Source organism: Stigmatopora argus, chromosome 5 (assembly GCF_051989625.1).
Source record: "Stigmatopora argus isolate UIUO_Sarg chromosome 5, RoL_Sarg_1.0, whole genome shotgun sequence".
Lineage (NCBI taxonomy): Eukaryota > Metazoa > Chordata > Actinopteri > Syngnathiformes > Syngnathidae > Stigmatopora > Stigmatopora argus.
In genome coordinates, this window is record NC_135391.1 from 13,093,684 (window position 1) to 13,111,486 (window position 17,803).

General features: G+C 41.7%; 2 protein-coding genes across 3 annotated transcripts in view; both read right to left on the reverse strand.

The window, feature by feature from the left end:
* The window catches only part of pi4kab (phosphatidylinositol 4-kinase, catalytic, alpha b), a 37,418-nt gene extending 36,756 nt beyond the window's left edge, over positions 1–662 (reverse strand). Inside the window, exon 1 of the mRNA XM_077599949.1 lies at positions 76–662. The gene's annotated coding sequence lies outside the window, so the exon portion shown is untranslated. The remainder of the gene's footprint in view (positions 1–75) is intronic.
* Positions 663–862: 200 nt separating this feature from the next.
* On the reverse strand, positions 863–16,993 carry LOC144073956 (somatomedin-B and thrombospondin type-1 domain-containing protein). Of its 2 annotated transcripts, none has more exons than XM_077599951.1 (5): positions 16,443–16,993; positions 8,770–8,955; positions 8,498–8,588; positions 4,206–4,364; positions 863–3,747 (listed from the first exon to the last, which is right to left on the reverse strand). In XM_077599951.1, the coding sequence occupies exons 1-5, from the start codon at positions 16,684–16,686 to the stop codon at positions 3,642–3,644; spliced, it is 786 nt and encodes a 261-aa protein (XP_077456077.1). In that variant the 5' UTR covers positions 16,687–16,993; the 3' UTR covers positions 863–3,641. The 2 variants fall into 2 exon arrangements, with proteins under 2 accessions (XP_077456077.1, XP_077456079.1); XM_077599953.1 differs by having other exon boundaries at positions 8,770–8,952; positions 16,443–16,988.
* Between the last annotated feature and the right edge of the window lie 810 nt (positions 16,994–17,803).

Below are 17,803 nucleotides of genomic sequence, written 5' to 3' on the forward strand. Positions count from 1 at the left end.
AATTGTTGTACAGAAGGTAAAATGCCTTAAATGTCAAAACAATAATAATAAATTACCAAATAGTCACGTACGTACTCTTTAAAGCTCTTTAGGTCCCAACTTGTTACGGCGACGTCGTGGCGAGGAAACATGGAGTAGGACCCAATCGCAGGGAAGCAGGCAACGACGAGGGAAGTGGTGCTCAAACAAAAACTGTAACAACTTAGAAATGATCTTTAGAAAATAACGACTTAGAAATCAAACCACAGAATCAAACCTAACGGGAAGAAATTGAAAAATGAGGGAGATGGAACAGGGAGCATGGCATGGCATGGCAACTTGCCATGGTACAACAAAGCAATCAGTGGGGTTTAAAGAGACTGGACAATTAGGAACACCTGGGAAACACACACGGGAAGAAGGATACACCAGGGGCGGAGAAATGACAGCTGAACACAATGGGCAATCACTCGGACAGGGCACCAGGGGGAAAAAAAGCATAACAAAACCAAGCAACCCTAACATAATTTCTGAATAGCTGTCCACTATACTGACCACAGTCCCTGAAAGGCTTTAAGAACTTAATATTTTTAGTCTCTAAAATACTTTATTCGGGTAAATAAACGCCCAAAATGACAGGCTTTTAGCCAGTCATCATCTCAGTGGCACCTAATAACAGAAATCTTCCTCAAATTGCAAATAATAATAATAATAACGTAAGCTAGTATTTTGGCCTGTCGTCATCCCGTTTTAAGCCACGAGCCAGAATGCAGAGAATGCAGTAAACACCACTCAAAGTGAGGGCGATAATAACACCACTGGAAAAACGTGTGACTAATAAAGAAGGATTTAATCTAAACATATTAGGGATCCCCTTTAAATATGAGAGGATTGACAGGTATAGTTTATTTTTACTAATGGACAGTGTACAGAAATGCTTGGCCGTACTTATCAGGTTTTACAATAAATAAATAGAAACAGACGTGGTGAGAGAACAAGTCACAATTTTCCATTCAAAGGAACTTTCTGCCATGCGTGCGTGTGTGCAAGTGTGTGTGGTATTTGGAATTCATGCGCTTGAATGACTTGTGTTGTTCAAGTCAGGAATGTTATGTTAATCTTCTGTTTCTTCCGAGGGAAAAAAAACATAGAGAAACGCAAGAGAACAAGTGCTGCAAAAGATGGGCAGCGAATGAGCATTCGGCGCCCTTGACGGAGGTAGACGTCTCATTCTTTTGAACTGACAGCAAATAATGGTAATTAATGAGTGAAATTGTGGGTTTTTTTTAGCTGTCCAGTAGATTTGAACCAAGCAAGACTATACAGTGGTACCTCGACATACGAGTGCCCCGACATATGAGCAATTTGAGATACGAGTAAAATTTCGGGCAAATATTTATCTTGAGATACAAGACAAATTTTGATATACGAGCAGAAAGGGGACGCGAGAGGCTGCTCATAAGAACATCATGGGCACTGTCTTACTGGTCGCAACTACCTCGTGTAATGTCTACGAGCACTGGGCGGAGCGTTGCATTTTTTCAGTGTTTTTTTTCCCGTTAGTCAGTGCGAATGGCGGAGCGATCGCTAATACGAGAGGAGTATATACTACTTCTCGTTGGCAAGTGGTCGTGCGTTATCCTATTGTGAGGACATTTGGGATTTTTTTGAAGGGAATACAAAAGCAAACAACCCTCGATAGGTTGCATCTGTAAGTCAGGGTGGAAGAAAGGTATAATAATCTCAAACAAAATTAGAATTAAGTTTAGCGTAAGGTTAGATTAAAGTTGTTTTTGAGCGTGTCTGCATCGTAATCCAAGTTCATTTAAATTTGTTTATGTTATGTTACGAGCGCGTTGTCGTGCAAAAACTCTCCCCCCTCTGCGAAATCCGTCTAATTTTAATACTATTAAATCACTAGTTTTTTTTCACTTTGTTAATAGATGGCGAATTAGAACAAATAAAAATGTTTTTTCCAATCTAATATCCTGTTTTTGGTGGTTTTTCAGAGGATTGGAACAAATTAATTTGATTTTAGTTCATTTCTATGGGAAACGTTCGTTTGAGTTACGAGTAAATCGACATACGAGCTCAGTCCCGGAACGAATTAAACTCGTATCTCGAGGTACCACTGTAATGATTGTTCATTAGAAGGAACTGGACACAAAACCTAGGCACCTGTGAAATGCTTGATCATATCTGTATTTTTTTATCTGCAATTAAGTGACTGGAAATACAGTGGAATCTGTAGGGTCGAATATAAAATATTTTGAGTTTTGTTCATTACTTTTATTTCATGGGAGTAAAACCCATCAGTTGTTGGGAGTTGTCATCATGTCATTATTTTCGTAGTAACATTTAAACTCATTGCTGTTGAACCTGTTAAAAATATATTATGAAAGGACTTTCACTGCTAATGATGATGATGAGTGACACGCACAAATGAGTTTTGGGGTGACAACGAAAAATGTAACAGAAATAAAATTGGCATTTTTTTTTATGTGGGAACAAGTGCAAAAGTACAAAAATGGAGTCCAGGAGGAGGAGGAGGTAAAATTCTAGTATTGCAAAAGCAGCGGTCACAATGTTACATGTAAAATAGAGTATATCTGCTTTAAAAGTAAAGTATCTGACTTTATGTTACAACATTTATTTACTTATGTGACGACTACGATCACTTTTAGTGGTGCTTTGAAACACAGGGTTATTCAATTTCCTGACAATGAGCTTATTTCAAACCATTTTTCATTGAAACAAATGGAAATGCCATAAAACCAATGCAATTTCTGATCAGAAAAATAGTGCTCTCCATTGCAATGACATATTTAAACATCATGTTGAGTAATTTGAAAAAAAAAAACTGCATTATTTCAATGGACATTGTGCTTATCCTCCTGGTGTGCTGGCCTTGGCCACTTGGGGCAGTATAGTACAGACATACGACTATGTATACAGTATGGTAAATGAAAAAGTCGAATCTAAAGGCACCACTGCTTTTTGCGTTTAGAAATGAATATGAAGGCACAGGTGCGGGGGAAAAAATCAAAATTGTACTCACCCATGATAATACAAAGAGAGCTTTGTTGTACTACTTCAGAGGTTCCACTGTTCTGACATGGAGACGAAAAACAACACAGTTTGAAGACTCACCATAGGTAGGCAATTCATTCGGGGCTGAATTGATGCTGTTTGGTGTAAAAAATATATATATGTATATACTATATGGGTACAAAGACGTGTTGTTATATTACATGACACATGGTAATCAATAGTACAAAATGTATAAAGCTAAATATTGTGTTTTACACATATATCAGTGACGCATTATCAAAACACACTTGCATTTATGGAGGTAGATAGCAAAGAGGTAAAAATACATATGGAGCTTGCAGTGCTTTGGAGGAGAAAACGCATAACAAGGTGACAGTCAAAATCTGAAGTTATTTGCGAGATTAGCTGCGTGCGTAGTAAGTAATACAGTACAATGTATGGTGTGGAGGATAAAAATTATAAGTGGCAGGATACTGCTGATCTCCTTGAGTAAACCCAATCCAGGAATCCTGGATCCGAGGGCTCGACGGGCCGGGCTCCCCGCGCTTCTGCGGGAACTGTTGAGGGCCAAGCGGTCCTCTGACGTGGACGTGTGCCGGACACGCGGCCGCTCACACGAAGAGGACCGAGTAAGGGGGACAGCGGCAGCTTTTGGACGACGACTCTCGCAGCCACGTCCCGTGGCAGCCCACGCCCGAAGCCGCCGACCAGAAGGTTCTGGAAAAAGCAACAGGAAATGCTTTGAGAAATACCCAGAGAAACCCCACATAAGCACGGGGGAATATTTTCTTTATTTACATTTTATTTTTTTATTTTAAAAAGACGTGGAAATAAATATTCTAAAAAAAATTGTGGTCCTAAGCAAAAATTGACAAAATTAAAGAGCATTTTTTAAAATTCCGGCTACCTGATGACAGCAAAAACTTTTCCAGGCAGGGTCAAAAGAATCTGTCTAATTGGGTGTAATTATCTATACACATTGCATGTTTTTTTAGTTTTTTTTTAAAGTGACGGAGCCAGTTAGAATTCTAAACAGTCGTCGGATTTTAGCAGCAAATTCTCTCTTCTTAATAAATATAGAATATAAATGTCTGTTGTGCCACATTGAGGCCAAACCTTGAACCTTGTTTTCTAAAATATGCACCCAAAAATATAGTAAGTCGAATTTGGCTTACATGGTGCCCTCTAGGCCGTCTCCTACGCATCGGTCGGACTTGGACATGGCATCATTCTGGCACTCTGCGCACACCAGCCTTTCTCTCACCAACTGGGCACTCCACAGTTTCAGTTTGCATGCCGCGCTTATTTGTTTCACCCTCAAATACACGCAGTAGCTGCAAAAAAAAACATTTAAAAAGATGAGAGACTTGTTATGACAAATAATGTTCAAATGTTGACATTTCAGTCAGTTCTTCCCCGATTACGATAAGAGCAGACCTTGGTTGGACAAACTTGGCTGGACCACGAAAGGAAGTCCAAGGCAGCAAGCTGTGTTTTAATGGCGCCCCCGGACAGACAAAAGAGCAATCAAGGCTCAGATAACAGAGCGGCGTCATTTGAAGGTGATCCAGCAGTGTCATGTCACCTGCAGCATATCCTAATATCAACACGGCTCGCCTGTGCTCTGGAGACAATAATAATGTGTTCTCTGGCAGACGCTTTGTACTCCCACTCTATTTGTTTTGTCTCTCATTCAGTCATCTGTGACAAAACACCATCCCCGTTGAGAGTTTGTGCCGAAAAAACATTTCCATTTCTGAGAAACGTCCAATTACAAGGACTAAAATCTTAGGAATATTTTATTTTGAGTGGGTTTTCTCCGGGTACTCCGCTTGTGCAGCTCCTTGTGCCCAGCGATCGGCTGGCCACCGATTCAGGGTGTCAAGCTCCAGCACCCCCTGTGACCCTTGTGAGGATGAAGCAGTTCAGAAAATGATTCAATAAACTGCAAGAATTGCTCATCTCTTAACTGGAACACTAAAGAGGGAGCATATTCCGCAAGTCCTATTCTGGTTTCCCTCCAATGGCTGAATTTGCATTTGCATTCCATCCCTTGTAAACTGGGGATTCTAATTTCTTGATTTAAAAAAAACAACTAAATAAAAAAACACCTAACATCTACTTCTTTTTATCCCAATGGTTTACACATACTATTTCTCAAGCTGACTGGTCTTAAAATAACTTTTTTCCCCCTTTCTACTTTCTACTTCAAGCATTTCTTGCCAACAATTTCCCAAATTGGGGTAAAAACTCCGGCTGACCGAGAGGCTCATTCCCATCTTCCTGAAAGCTAAGCTATTTAGATTGTTACACTGACTTTTCAAGTAATTATCTCTGTCAGTTTCCCGACAACATCGGGGACCTTTAATGCACCGGAGGACGCTTTTAGTCCTCTTCCTCATCTATGAACTTCTCATTTTCTTGAGTAATATGCGTCAGGGCCCTGGTGGCCCGCGAAAACACGGGCGTCCAATATCACTTTTAATCAGCGAGAAAGGCTGAAAGGCCTTCTTGGAAATCAGCCATGACTTTAGATTCCGGTCATTGAGAACATCTGCAATCACAGTAAAGAGCACATCCGAGAAGGACGGCTGTACTTTTTTGAAACCCAGATTACAGCGGCTTTATCAGCGCAGGTCAGATCTCGATGCACGTGGACACGTTCTTATTTCAGCCAAAGCAATCTCAAGGTTCTATTTGAGACAACCTTGGCCTTGGCATTTCTACTTGATACAAAGTTGAGTACCGTATTTTCCGCACTATAAGGGGCATGGAAGTATACGGTGCACCTTCAATAAATAGCCTATCTTAAAATTTGTTTCATATATAAAGTGCAACAGATTCTAAAACACAGCAGTAGTAGTAGAAGTAGTAGTAGTAGTAGTAGTAGTCTTAGTAGTAGTAGTAGTAGTGGTAGTAGTAGTAGTAGCAGTAGTAGTAGCAGTAGTAGTGGTGGTAGTGGTGGTAGTAGTAGTAGTTGTAGTAGTGGTAGTAGAAGTAGTAGAAGTAGTAGTAGAAGTAGTATTAGTGGTAGTAGAAGTAGTGGTAGTAGATGTAGGGGTAGTAGTAGTAGCAATAGTAATAGTAGTAGTAGTGGTAGTAGTAGAAGTAGTATTAGTAGTAGTAGTAGCAATAGTAGTAGTAGTAGTAGTGGTAGTAGTAGTAGTAGTAGTGGTAGTAGTAGTAGCAATAGTAGTAGTAGTAGTGGTGGTAGTAATAGTAGTAGTAGTAGTAGCAATAGTAGTAGTAGTGGTGGTAGTAGTAGTAGTAGCAATAGTAGTAGTAGTGGTGGTAGTAGTAGTAGCAATAGTAGTAGTAGTGGTGGTAGTAGTAGTAGCAATAGTAGTAGTAGTGGTGGTAGTAGTAGTAGCAATAGTAGTAGTAGTGGTGGTAGTAGTAGTAGCAATAGTAGTAGTAGTGGTGGTAGTAGTAGTAGCAATAGTAGTAGTAGTGGTGGTAGTAGTAGTAGCAATAGTAGTAGTAGTGGTGGTAGTTGTAGTAGTAGCAATAGTAGTAGTAGTGGTGGTAGTAGTAGTAGTGGTGGTGGTGGTAGTAGCAATAGTAGTAGTAGTGGTTGGGGTAGTGGCTGTGGTAGGAGTAGTAGTAGGGGATTGTTATACATCCATTAGATGAAGCTGTAGTAGCAATAGTAGTAGTAGTGGTTGGGGTAGTGGCTGTGGTAGGAGTAGTAGTAGGGGATTGTTATACATCCATTAGATGAAGCTGTAGTAATAATAATAGGGGGTGGTATACATTCACTGAGTAGATGAAGCTGTAGTAGTAGTCATAGTAGTAGTACTGGGTTGTGTTATAAATCCTCTAGATTGAACTGTAGTAGTAAAAGTAGGGGGTTGTGTTATACATACATTAGACAGAGCTGTAGTAGTAGTAATGGTAGTAGTGGCTTTAGAGAAAATTTAAGTCTTTTATAGTTGTCCCTTCTAGTGTGGAAAATACGGTATTATTGCTACCGTATGGCTCCCCACAGTCTCAGTTGCAGCTGCATGGTCTTTTTACCATTTAACACATACATAAAGCGCTCCGTTTTATTGGACGGCAGCCCGCATGCATGCTAAAACATGATACGCTAGCGTGCAAACACGGTGGCATACAAACTAAGTTCGGTTGTGCGTTTTTGAAGTACTGTAAAAAACAATATACTCACGTTACTTTTTGATCGACGACGCAAGCATCCACAATTTGATATTGCACACTAATGAACATCAACGTATTCCAGTTAAACTATTATTTGGGTTATATTCAAGCCTGTGAGTGCATGCTGAGAAATGTCCAGGGAACATGAACACAATTGGACTTTGTTGTCTGGAACAAAACACTTCAGTTGTAATTAAAATCTAATAGCATGCATGAATGAGGTTACAGTGGTAAGGAAACAGCTACATTTCTCCAAACGGTAACAATTAAAACTTTATAGTCATTCAGATTCAAGATTTTGATGCAGACATCATTCAAATTTTCAAGTTCTCTTAATCCACGTTGTTTAGCTGTTTAGTTTATTCAGATTAATTATTACGCTCTGTTGTCTATCACTGTGTTGGCTGGGATTTTAATTTAAATACTGCATATGTATTTAAAGACCAATTTGCTGAGAATTTTGAATTCAAACTTCTTTACTGATGAGAAACCGGATTCTTTTTCTAATTGACAATTTAGTGAAAAAGAACAAAATTCAGCAATTTTTTTTACAGGGCAATTTGAAATCCAACCAAAACCTTCAAGGCCAACATGCAGTGTGTGGTTGGCTTTTTTATTAGCTTTTTTTTTGCTATATACTCCTACCAGAACAAAGCAACCAATAAGCTAATACCTAAAAACCTTTAAAACCCTTATGTATTTTTTCTCGATTCCGATCTCTTTAACAAATGAAAGTGGCCCTTGCATCCTTTCGTTTTTCTAAAAGCGGCCATGGGAGGAAAAAGTTTGGACACCTTTGATGTTGATGCAATGGACAGATATCCGATTTATATATCCACAGAGGCCCAGGTTAGACTCGAAACGATTAGAATTGCCCTTTTCATGTAATTATTTATTTTTATATATATATATATATATATATATATATATATATATATATATATATATATATATATATATATATATATATATATGTATATATATATATTTATTCATTACCTATTTATTTATGTCTAAAATGTATTTTCCTGTGTCTGTATTCTCACCCTCTTGCAACTGTGACAGTGAAATTTCCCGAATACGGGATGAATAAAGTTAAATAATCTAATCTAATTCAAACTGCATGAAAATATCATATGGGCAAAGAAATCGGAATCTACCTGCCTAAATTCAACATCGATGTGTTGATTGAGTCTAAGCACTGTGCGCACTTGTGCAATGACTTTACCAGTATGTGCACTTGGTGGAGGTTCCACGATGTGGAATGATTTCAAGTAAGAAGGAAGTTTGCGTTGAGATTTGTCAACCTCACCTGGCCTTCTTTTCCTTCATAAGCATGTGCGGCCTCCTCCAAGGGTCCTTAAAGTTCCTCTGGTAGGAATCTGGGAGGATCTTTGCCACCTCTGAAGACCGCCATGACAGTGGATAGAAGGTCGAAACACAAAAAGAGGAAAAAAAATAAGCAAAGGACATGGACATGATGCTCCACAGAACATGTGTTGCTACTAAAAGTACTAAAAGTGTAACAGATCTGAAAAGTGCCCTAAAGGAGTGCATTAATGTTTAGCAGAGTGGTGCGCTCACCTTTCGCCGAACTGCATATTTTGTTGTTTCCGAAGCACCCTCGGCGCTGTTTGAGGTCTGGGCAGGGGGTCCCCCCGTTTCGAGGGGGGACAGACACTTGCCGACTCCTTTCGGTGCTGCCTACGCCGCATGGAGAGGTGCACGCTGACCAGGGACCCCATGAACCCACCTCGCAGTCGATGGCTGCTAGGGAAGCAAATGGACGCAGAGATCAGTAAGAATGTTGCTAGTGAACAGCCTTATTGTCGATAAGCCTGTCATGCCTGACTTAAGGGCGCGAGACAGGGTAAGGCCCTTGAATGGTCGCCAGTCAGTTCGCCAGATATCAACCTGGGCTGTTTTACCGTTTGCCTTTAATTACAAAGTCAGTCCTTGGAGAAGTCTTACTACGATATTTGTTGTGGGATTCTCCTTGGTCTGTGCAAATGTGATTATTAAGGAAAAATAAAAGACATAGACAACACAATATGTGACCTTCATGCGAAAAAAGGTTTCACAAAGTATTGAAGTGCAGAAATCGCACATTTCTCACAGCTTTGTGTGTAGAGAATAATGTTTAAACACAATTGACACCCTTTGCGACCGCAAACATAAGCCTAAATTTCTTATTATTAATAAGTTTTAAAATGAATAAATCTCATCTATTGTGCAGCAGTAGATGAATTTTTGGACGCTCTCTATCAGTAAGCATTTAATTCAGTTTTTTTCTGATTGTAAAATTGCCTTTAAGTCATTAAACTGGTTTCAATCACAGCCAAACGTACACACGTAATCAACCTAAATTAACCTAACCAACTGCTTCAAGAGGAAGTTGTTATTGATCAAAGTCTCCAGTTGGGAAATTAGTTACACTTAATAGCAGCTGACCTCTACCAGGCCTCTTTAATGCAGGAAGTGCACACTTCATAAACACAAACAAAGAAGGCGACAGGAGGCACACCGATTGATTTTTGCACTCCTGCTGTTCTCGAAGCCACCAGCATTGAAGGTTGTTTGTTTGAATTCAAGGAGAACCAATGAACCAATGAAATTGGATGGCTGAGTTCTTACTAAGACTTGCGTACATATAGTAAAATATTTAGGAATTATTTGCTGCATAGAGAATAGGTAAAAAAAACGAAAAAAAGACAGAAAGTCAAGCACGTATTACTGAGGCCTACTAAGTACCGCATTTTCCGGACTATAATTCGCACTTTTGTCTTAGTTTGACTTTTCCTAGCAAAGCAACATTTTGATTTATATTGCTGAAATGTTCTACTTTTTCCCAGAACATGCTAAGGTGTTTTTTTGCAGCATGGTGGATACAATTCTGAAATCGAGAAAACCGTAGTACCCATTGAAAACCTACGCAAGCCCGGGGATAACACGCAAACTCCACACAAGGTGCTGTTATTGAACCCTCAATCTCAGAATTGCGAGGCCGCTGATGCTGTCACATTTCAATTTTATTTCGTTTGAATGATAATGGAAGAACTGGGGTGGAATTGATGGCGACACAATTTGTGCCACAAAACATGAATATTCCAATACAGGATTCCAGCTTTTTATCAAGATTGTTAGGGAATGTTAACCAACAAGCATGGCAACATGGACATCCACATTGCGCAGGCGCATCTGGGTGATGACAAGGAAAACGAAGCACAAATTAAGAACCCGTCTTCTGCAAGTGTGTGTATGTGTGCGCGGGCGCGTAATGACAGTTCATTCCCATGGTGGTGTCGGGGGCCGGCTGTCTCAGTGACACGGCCAGTCCACAAAGCCACTGTGGAATCTCTGCATTCCCGCACATTAGTGCTGCCCACCTGACACCCGCCTTTCCCAGATCACACACACACACACACACACAGACACACACACACCCTCATTTGGCTCATTCCATTTCTAGTCATCACCGGAAAACACGCGCACTTGTACCTTTATTTTGATTTATCCAAAGCCAACTTCCTGCTCATTCTTCTTCATGTCCACCCGCCCCAAGCACGCACACACACACACACACACACACACACACACACTTCTCTATGCTGTGAGCCACACGGCCAATTAGAGTCTTTGGTGAAAAGGCTGCACAATGAAATGGATAGGGTCGGCGAGTTCCCGCACCCGAGGGGGGAGGCAGGGAGACCCCCCACCCCACACACACCCCGAACAGCAGCACTATGAGCAGAGCTCACCAGAGGTCAAGAGGTAATTGGCGAGCCGCGGTGGTCTCGCTCTCTGTTTCTGGTCCCGCCAGCGCGACATGAGACAAACATCGTCGGCCATGTGAGAGGCCGCTGACCTCTCACCCCGTGTGGAGAAAACAAGTGGTATTTGTCAGCGTCTCGAGCCCACTCACCCTCCAAATATTCTTTATCATCCACGAAAAAAGACAAGCACGCATTACTGAGGCCTACTGAGTACCGCATTTTCCGGACTATAAGTCGCACTTTTGTCATAGTTTGGCTGCGCCTGCGACTTATATATGTTTTTTTTTTCTCTCTCTCTGACTACCAACCACTGTTGTTTTTTTATACTATAGTTATCTGAAAAACATGTTATTTAGCCTGTTTTTCTCCATTTGACCATTTTCCTATTGTTACTTTAACATATGTTTGTTCCTGGTTTCTAATCAGATAAAATATTGTCCTCCCAAAAATGCAACTAGAACATATTTTTTACCCATTCACAGTGAATTCTTTAGCTGGACCGACTTTTCCTCAGCTGCGACTTTTAGTCCAAAAAAATAAGGTAGTCCACTCGGCCTTACACTTTTATTGCAGCTTTATTTTCTATGAGCCGAACACTCCAAATTTTCTATACGACTACTATACAGAGACAAAGGACAATAATTGAGGGTTAAACGGTCATGCTCGGAGCCAGTTCCAGTAAAGTCTTGGCCGAACTTCACAGAAATGCCCAGAAATTGAGCAACTTACTGAATGAGTACCCCCCTAAATCAGGACTTTTATCCTCTGGCTTGTCGCACCATCTCCCGTCACACATTGCGATAACTGAGCGTTATCGGCCTTTTCGGCTCGCTCTGCTTTTTTTTTTCCACCCTGGCCTCCGACCAGCTTCAATAATAGGCTGTTCTGACTTATCAGACTTCCTTGTACAAGTTTCTCCATCTCCCTCTCCCTTAATCACGTTCTTCTTTCCCTCCATCTGTCACTTTTCGAAAACTACTGCCGCCCCCTCCTCTACAGTCCTGATGGGACCCAGATGTCCAGCTGCTCTTGAGGGGACAACAGAACCCTTAAACAGTCTACCTCGGACACCCTCCCACTCCCATACAGACACTGGGGAGGACTACAATGATGCTAATAGGACTAATCACAGGTTTGCGTATCAATGCTTCCTGACAGACAAACAAGTACAGATGTGCTACTACAGACTGAAGGTTGTGACAAAGACTTTGCATGCCTTCTACAGGCTAACCCAAGGGTGGGCAAACTATTCCACAAAGGGCCGCAGTGGGTGCGGGTTTGAATTCCGAGCCATGAAGATGACAACTTTTCACCAATCTGGTGTCCTGCAAGTGCATTCAGTAGATTGCAGACAGGTGCTTCTTGTTTTCTGCAGAAATCTCATTGGTCAAAATTAGGTTAGGTTAGAACTTTATTTCATCCCGTACTCTGGAAATTTATTGGTTGCAGTAGCAAGACAGACACAAGACACACAAGACATTGTAGACCTAGTTAAAAAACTGAAACCACACACAGGAAGTCCACAAGGTGGGGACCTTCTGCTGACTGACACTGAATCGGTTGGAACAAAAACCTTCACCCAAAGTGGCCCTCAAGGACCAGTTTGTCCACCCCTGGCGCTAATGCCTAAATATTTCAATGAAAAAAGCCTGCGTGGGTTTTCTCCGGGTACTCCGGTTTCCTCCCACATTCCACAAACGTGCATGGTAGACTGATTGGACACTCTAAATTGCCCCTAGGTATGAGTGTGTGTATCTGGTTGTCCGTCTCCTTGTGCCCTGTGATTGGCTGGCCACCGATTCAGGGTGTTCCCCGCCTATGGCCCGGAGACAGCTGGGATTGGCTCCAGCACCCCCCGCGACCCTGATGAGGATAAAGCGGTTCAGAAAATGAGATGAGAAGAAAAAAATGCAAATATCTTTATGAAATGGAATTTTTTTTTTTTTTTTAAACAATAAATATCTTATGATTTCTGTCGTCCTCGTTTAAACCAGTAGATGACTAGTCAAGTAATTGCAAAAAGGTGAGATCATGGACAATCATGGCAATCGAATGTCAATGATGTCATGACTTTGCCTCGAAGCACTTTTTCATTTTAGTCCAATTATTCTGCAGTGATCTCACTTACATTCATACAAGGGATTGTTATGATACGTTCCGATTTAGTAATGTTCCAAGTCACAATTCTTCTGCACCCTTGGAATTTCATCAACAGAATCGCTCATCACAGTCAATGTCTAGTTGGCAAAAACATTACAAATAAGAGAAGTTAAGCATCAAATCAATTAGGAATTAACGTCAAATACTCCAGGACTTTTCACCAAATTCTATTTTAATACCTTCTTCTAATACATGATATTATCTATGAGTGCTTGTTTATCTTTTCAGTTGGATTGGCGCAAATGCACACTTTGATGTGGAAAATATTATGTTGGTGCGTAGCATTTTTAGTCATTTGAGAAATAGGCCTTTTTTTCCCCAAACTATTTTATGAGATCATAAATCATAAATGAAGTACTAGTCTCTTGCCATTTTGCAATTGAGTGGTACAACTTGGAGTAAAGTTAGCAAATATGATGCATTTACGGCTCTTTACACATGAGCAGGACATTTTGGAAGAAGAAAAAAGAACTCCACACATTTTCCATGCAGAAACATTGGTGTAAAGCAGCCGACACCGCGAACTTTCCAGCTGGCCCGTTTCACGCCTTCTCGGCAAAAACACCCAGGAACATGTGGGATTGCAGGCAGGAAGAACGAGGAGTGCGCGTCCGGGTTGGTACGTGACAAAATATGTTCCCCCAAAGGGAGGAAGCGAACCAGACGTGCCAAATGAAGGATGAGCAAACAGTTGAAGGCAACAACTACCAGGCACCATCATCTTGCAGTCTTGCATAATTGGCATGTAGGAGGACACCGATGCACCCGGAGAAAGCCCAGGGAGAACATGCAAACTCCACAGAAGAAGGTACAAACCTGGAATTGAACCCTCAATCTGAGAACTGCGAGGCCAATGCGCTAACCACTCATCCACCGGGCCACCCCATCATTCGGTCATTCATTCATTTTCCGAGCTGCTTATCCTCACTAGGATAACCGGGGTGACGGAGCCTATTCCAGCTAACTACGAGCACCAGGTGTGGGACACCCGGAATCGGTGGCCAGCCAATCACAGGGAACAAGGAGAAAAAGGACAACCATTCACACTCACTCATACCTATGGGGAATTTAGAGTGTTCAACCAGCCTACCAAACATGTTTTTGGGATGTAGGGGCAAACCGGAGTACCTGGGTAAAACCCATTCAAGCCTGGGGAGAACTTTCCAACCCGAATAAAATATTTTAAATGAAATAAGTGAATGATTGATGCGTGCCCTCCCAGTAGAAATGTATTGAACTTCTATCGCCGTCAATGGAAGAGAAATAAATTTAAAAAAGAGTGCTAGACTACAACTGTCAGTGTTTTGTGACGCCGCATTGATGCGGAACAGACCTGCAGCATCAGAATCAGATAAGTCCAAGTGGAGTATTTACCGTATAGTATGTCTGTATTGAAGTACGCATGAGCTCAGGTTGCAAGTGCAGGAAGTCAAGGTCGTTTTTATTTCATGTATTTTTTAAATAGGATGTACAGGACATATTCTTGTCCTTTCATATTGTGTGGTTCAAGCCGAGGTAAGCGCACATGCACGTTGTATTTGCCTAACTGGAAGTGTTTTAAGAGCTCTTGGAATCTACATGGTTTTCCCGTAGGCACTCCTTTGTCCTTATATAGCATTAGTGAGCAGCAGGACTTCCACCCCTCGACCCCAAACTTGCTTTTTGACTATTTTATGACTTTCCACTACACAATGTCAACTGACAGGTGGTTAGTGTCCCATCACATTGTGCTGGTTTTCTTTTCAGACGATCTCTCATTAGTATGGTAAAAGGATACAATGGTTAAAAAGATGAGAAATTGTTTTAGAGTTAGGAGAATATTTTAACAAGAGAATGTTTTCTAATACCACAACAATTTTATGGTATTTTTTTGTGTTTCTTCCTATTTATAACAATGTGTGACTTTATGTCAAATTCAGCCTTTCTATCTATTTTTTTATTCTACAAATGAAAATTAAAGCAACACTGAACATATGTGAAATGTAAAGATAAAAAAATAAACAAGTAAAAGTTTAGTACTATTTAGACTTCCTCAAAATATGACATTTTCAAATGTATTGACAAAAATCATGCCTTTATTCGTGTTAAAAGGTAATTACACTAATATTGGAATTTTGCTTTTCTTGCAAACTATAAATTTTCCTTCAAAATTTGCTTTTGTAAATAAATAAGCAAATATATATACATACTATATATACTTTAATCCATACAAAGCGATTTATCACTTACATTATATTTTGCATTATTTTTACTGGTTTAAAAATATGGGCTTTGGTTCTGCATCGCATAGAAATCAGCAAAAATTCATTCCCAGCCGACTTCAGGCAAAAGGTAGACTACACCCGAGACTGGTCGCCAGTCAGCTGTAGGGCACACAGAGAGACAGAAGACCATTCACACTCACAATCATACTACCACCAGCGGGAATCAAGCCTGCACCTGCTCTTATCAAAGGCAGGCGAGTGAACCGCTACACCAAGGGTAAGGAACCTACGGCTCGCGAGCCATATGTGGCTCTTTTGATGGGTGCATATGACTCTCCGCTAACCTGTAAGCTATATTTTTTTATCATACTGAATGCATTCTGTCATTGATACTCATTGATTAGCAACAACATAAATCATTCGTTCATTTTCTGAACCGCTTTATCCTCATAAGGGTCGCGGGGGGTCCTGGATCCTATCCCCACTGACTTCGGGCCCACCCCGAATCGGTGGCCAGCCGATCGCAGGGCACAAGGAGACGGACAACCATTCACGCTCAAACTCATACCTAGGGGCAATTTTAGAGTGTTCAATCAGCCTACCGGGCATGTTCTTGGAAAGTGGGAAGAAACCGTAGTACCCGGAGAAAACCAACGCAGGCCCAGGGAGAACATGCAAACGACACACAGGTGGACGTGACCTGGATTTGAACCTATGACCCCAGAGCTGTGAGGCCGATGCGCTAACCACTCGCTCCACCGGGCCGCCCCTCTCAAAGAATAACATTTAAAAATATAAATAGTTTCCGGAAGGATCAGGAAGTCAAAAAGTTGGTATCGGGGCATCGCTAGTAAGAAATTAGTTTTTCCTCGTTAAAATATATCATTGAACTGGGTGTTAGCAGGGGCCCGCACATTAGGTATGCCCCCCCCCCTGAGAAAAATAATCACTAGCACCCCACCCCGGCAGGGCACCCGGACTCTGTCCAAATTCGTTCCGCCACTGCTCCCGTCTGTGGCCACCAACGGCGCCGAAAGCGTCGATTTCAGGCAATGTATATATTGGACGCCTATAGGCGTCCAACGCAACACATGTCTAGTGAAGTGTTTTCCCCACTCACCGGATATTTGGCACACGCTGTGGTAGTCGTCGCAGCAGTCTCCGGTCTTGTGACAGTACGTGTCGCAGTAGCACGGCGTCTTCCTCCGCGTGTACTCCGAGCAGTCGTTGTTCCGGCCGGTGCAGCAGTTGGGGCTCTCCCTCTGCCGGCAGCCGGCCTCGACCTGGGGCACCGTCACCCCGCAAAGGAAGGCCAAACACCCGCAAAGTGACAAGAGCGAGCTCAAATGCCCATGCGCGCCCATGACCGAGATGCTCCACTCCACGCGGCCGCTGTGCAATCTTCTATCTTGGCTAAGTGAGAGAAAAGTGTGTCCCCCCCACTCCCTAAAAAAGAAACTTTCTAACTAATGTTTTTTCTTCGTCACAATAAGGCGACACGCAGCATGGTGCCGCTCCGGGACGGGTTCCAATGAGAAGGCAGTGATGCGTAAAAGTGGACCGAAGGCGCGCACCAGCTCTCCTCATAAGCGACCTGGAGGACACGCCCCCTCCGAGCCTAAAGTTATTTGCCTCCCTCGCACCTTGAGCTACGAGTTAGAATCGACACATGACCCGTAATAAGCTTTTCTCCCTGGGTTTGCGTGGGTTTTCTCTGGGTGCTCCAATTGCCCCTAAGGTATGAAGGTGAGCATGAATGGGTATCCGTCTCCATGTGCCCTGCGATTGGCTGGCCACCAATTCTGTTCTGGGTATTCCCGCCTAGTGCCCGCCGTTGGCTGGGATATGCTCCAGCACCCCCGCGATCCTTGTGAGGATAAAGAATTCAGAAAATGAATATCATACTATATAAAATTATATATATATATATATATATATATATATATATATATATATATATATATATATATATATATATATATATATATATATGCACACACACACTATATACACATGCATATATACATTTATATAAATATATACATGTATATACAACATATATATAATTATACATACATATAAGGTAGCCCGGTGTTATAGTGGTTAGCACATCCGCCTCGCACTTCTGAGATCTAGGGTTAAGTCCCTGGCAGGTTCCGACCTTCCTGTGTGGAGTTTGCATGTACCCCGCCTGGTGCGCATAGTAGCTGGGATAGGCCATCCAGCACCCCCTGCAACTCTTCTTAGCATAAACAGTTCAGAAAGTGAGTGTTTGTTTGTTTTCAAACTACTATCTAGGTACAACTTATGAACAAAACAAAACTTTTTCCTTAGATTATACAATATTACCTTTTAGGTATTAGACCGGGGTGGTCAAGTCCGGTCCTCGAGAGCCTCTATCCAGTCTGTTTTCTAAATCTCCCTCCTCTACCACACCTGAATCAAATGATCAACTCGTCAATAAGTTGTCCACAAGCTTGA

Excerpts from the sequence above, each read along its gene's own strand:
- LOC144073956 (XM_077599951.1), bottom strand. The coding sequence starts at position 16,686 with ATGGGCGCGCATGGGCATTTGAGCTCGCTCTTGTCACTTTGCGGGTGT. Across the intron at positions 8,956-16,442 it reads CAGCGTGTGCCAAATATCCG|CAGCCATCGACTGCGAGGTG; the intron begins GTGAGTGGGGAA and ends TTGCTTCCCTAG. Across the intron at positions 3,748-4,205 it reads GACGGCCTAGAGGGCACCAT|AACCTTCTGGTCGGCGGCTT; the intron begins GTAAGCCAAATT and ends TGCTTTTTCCAG.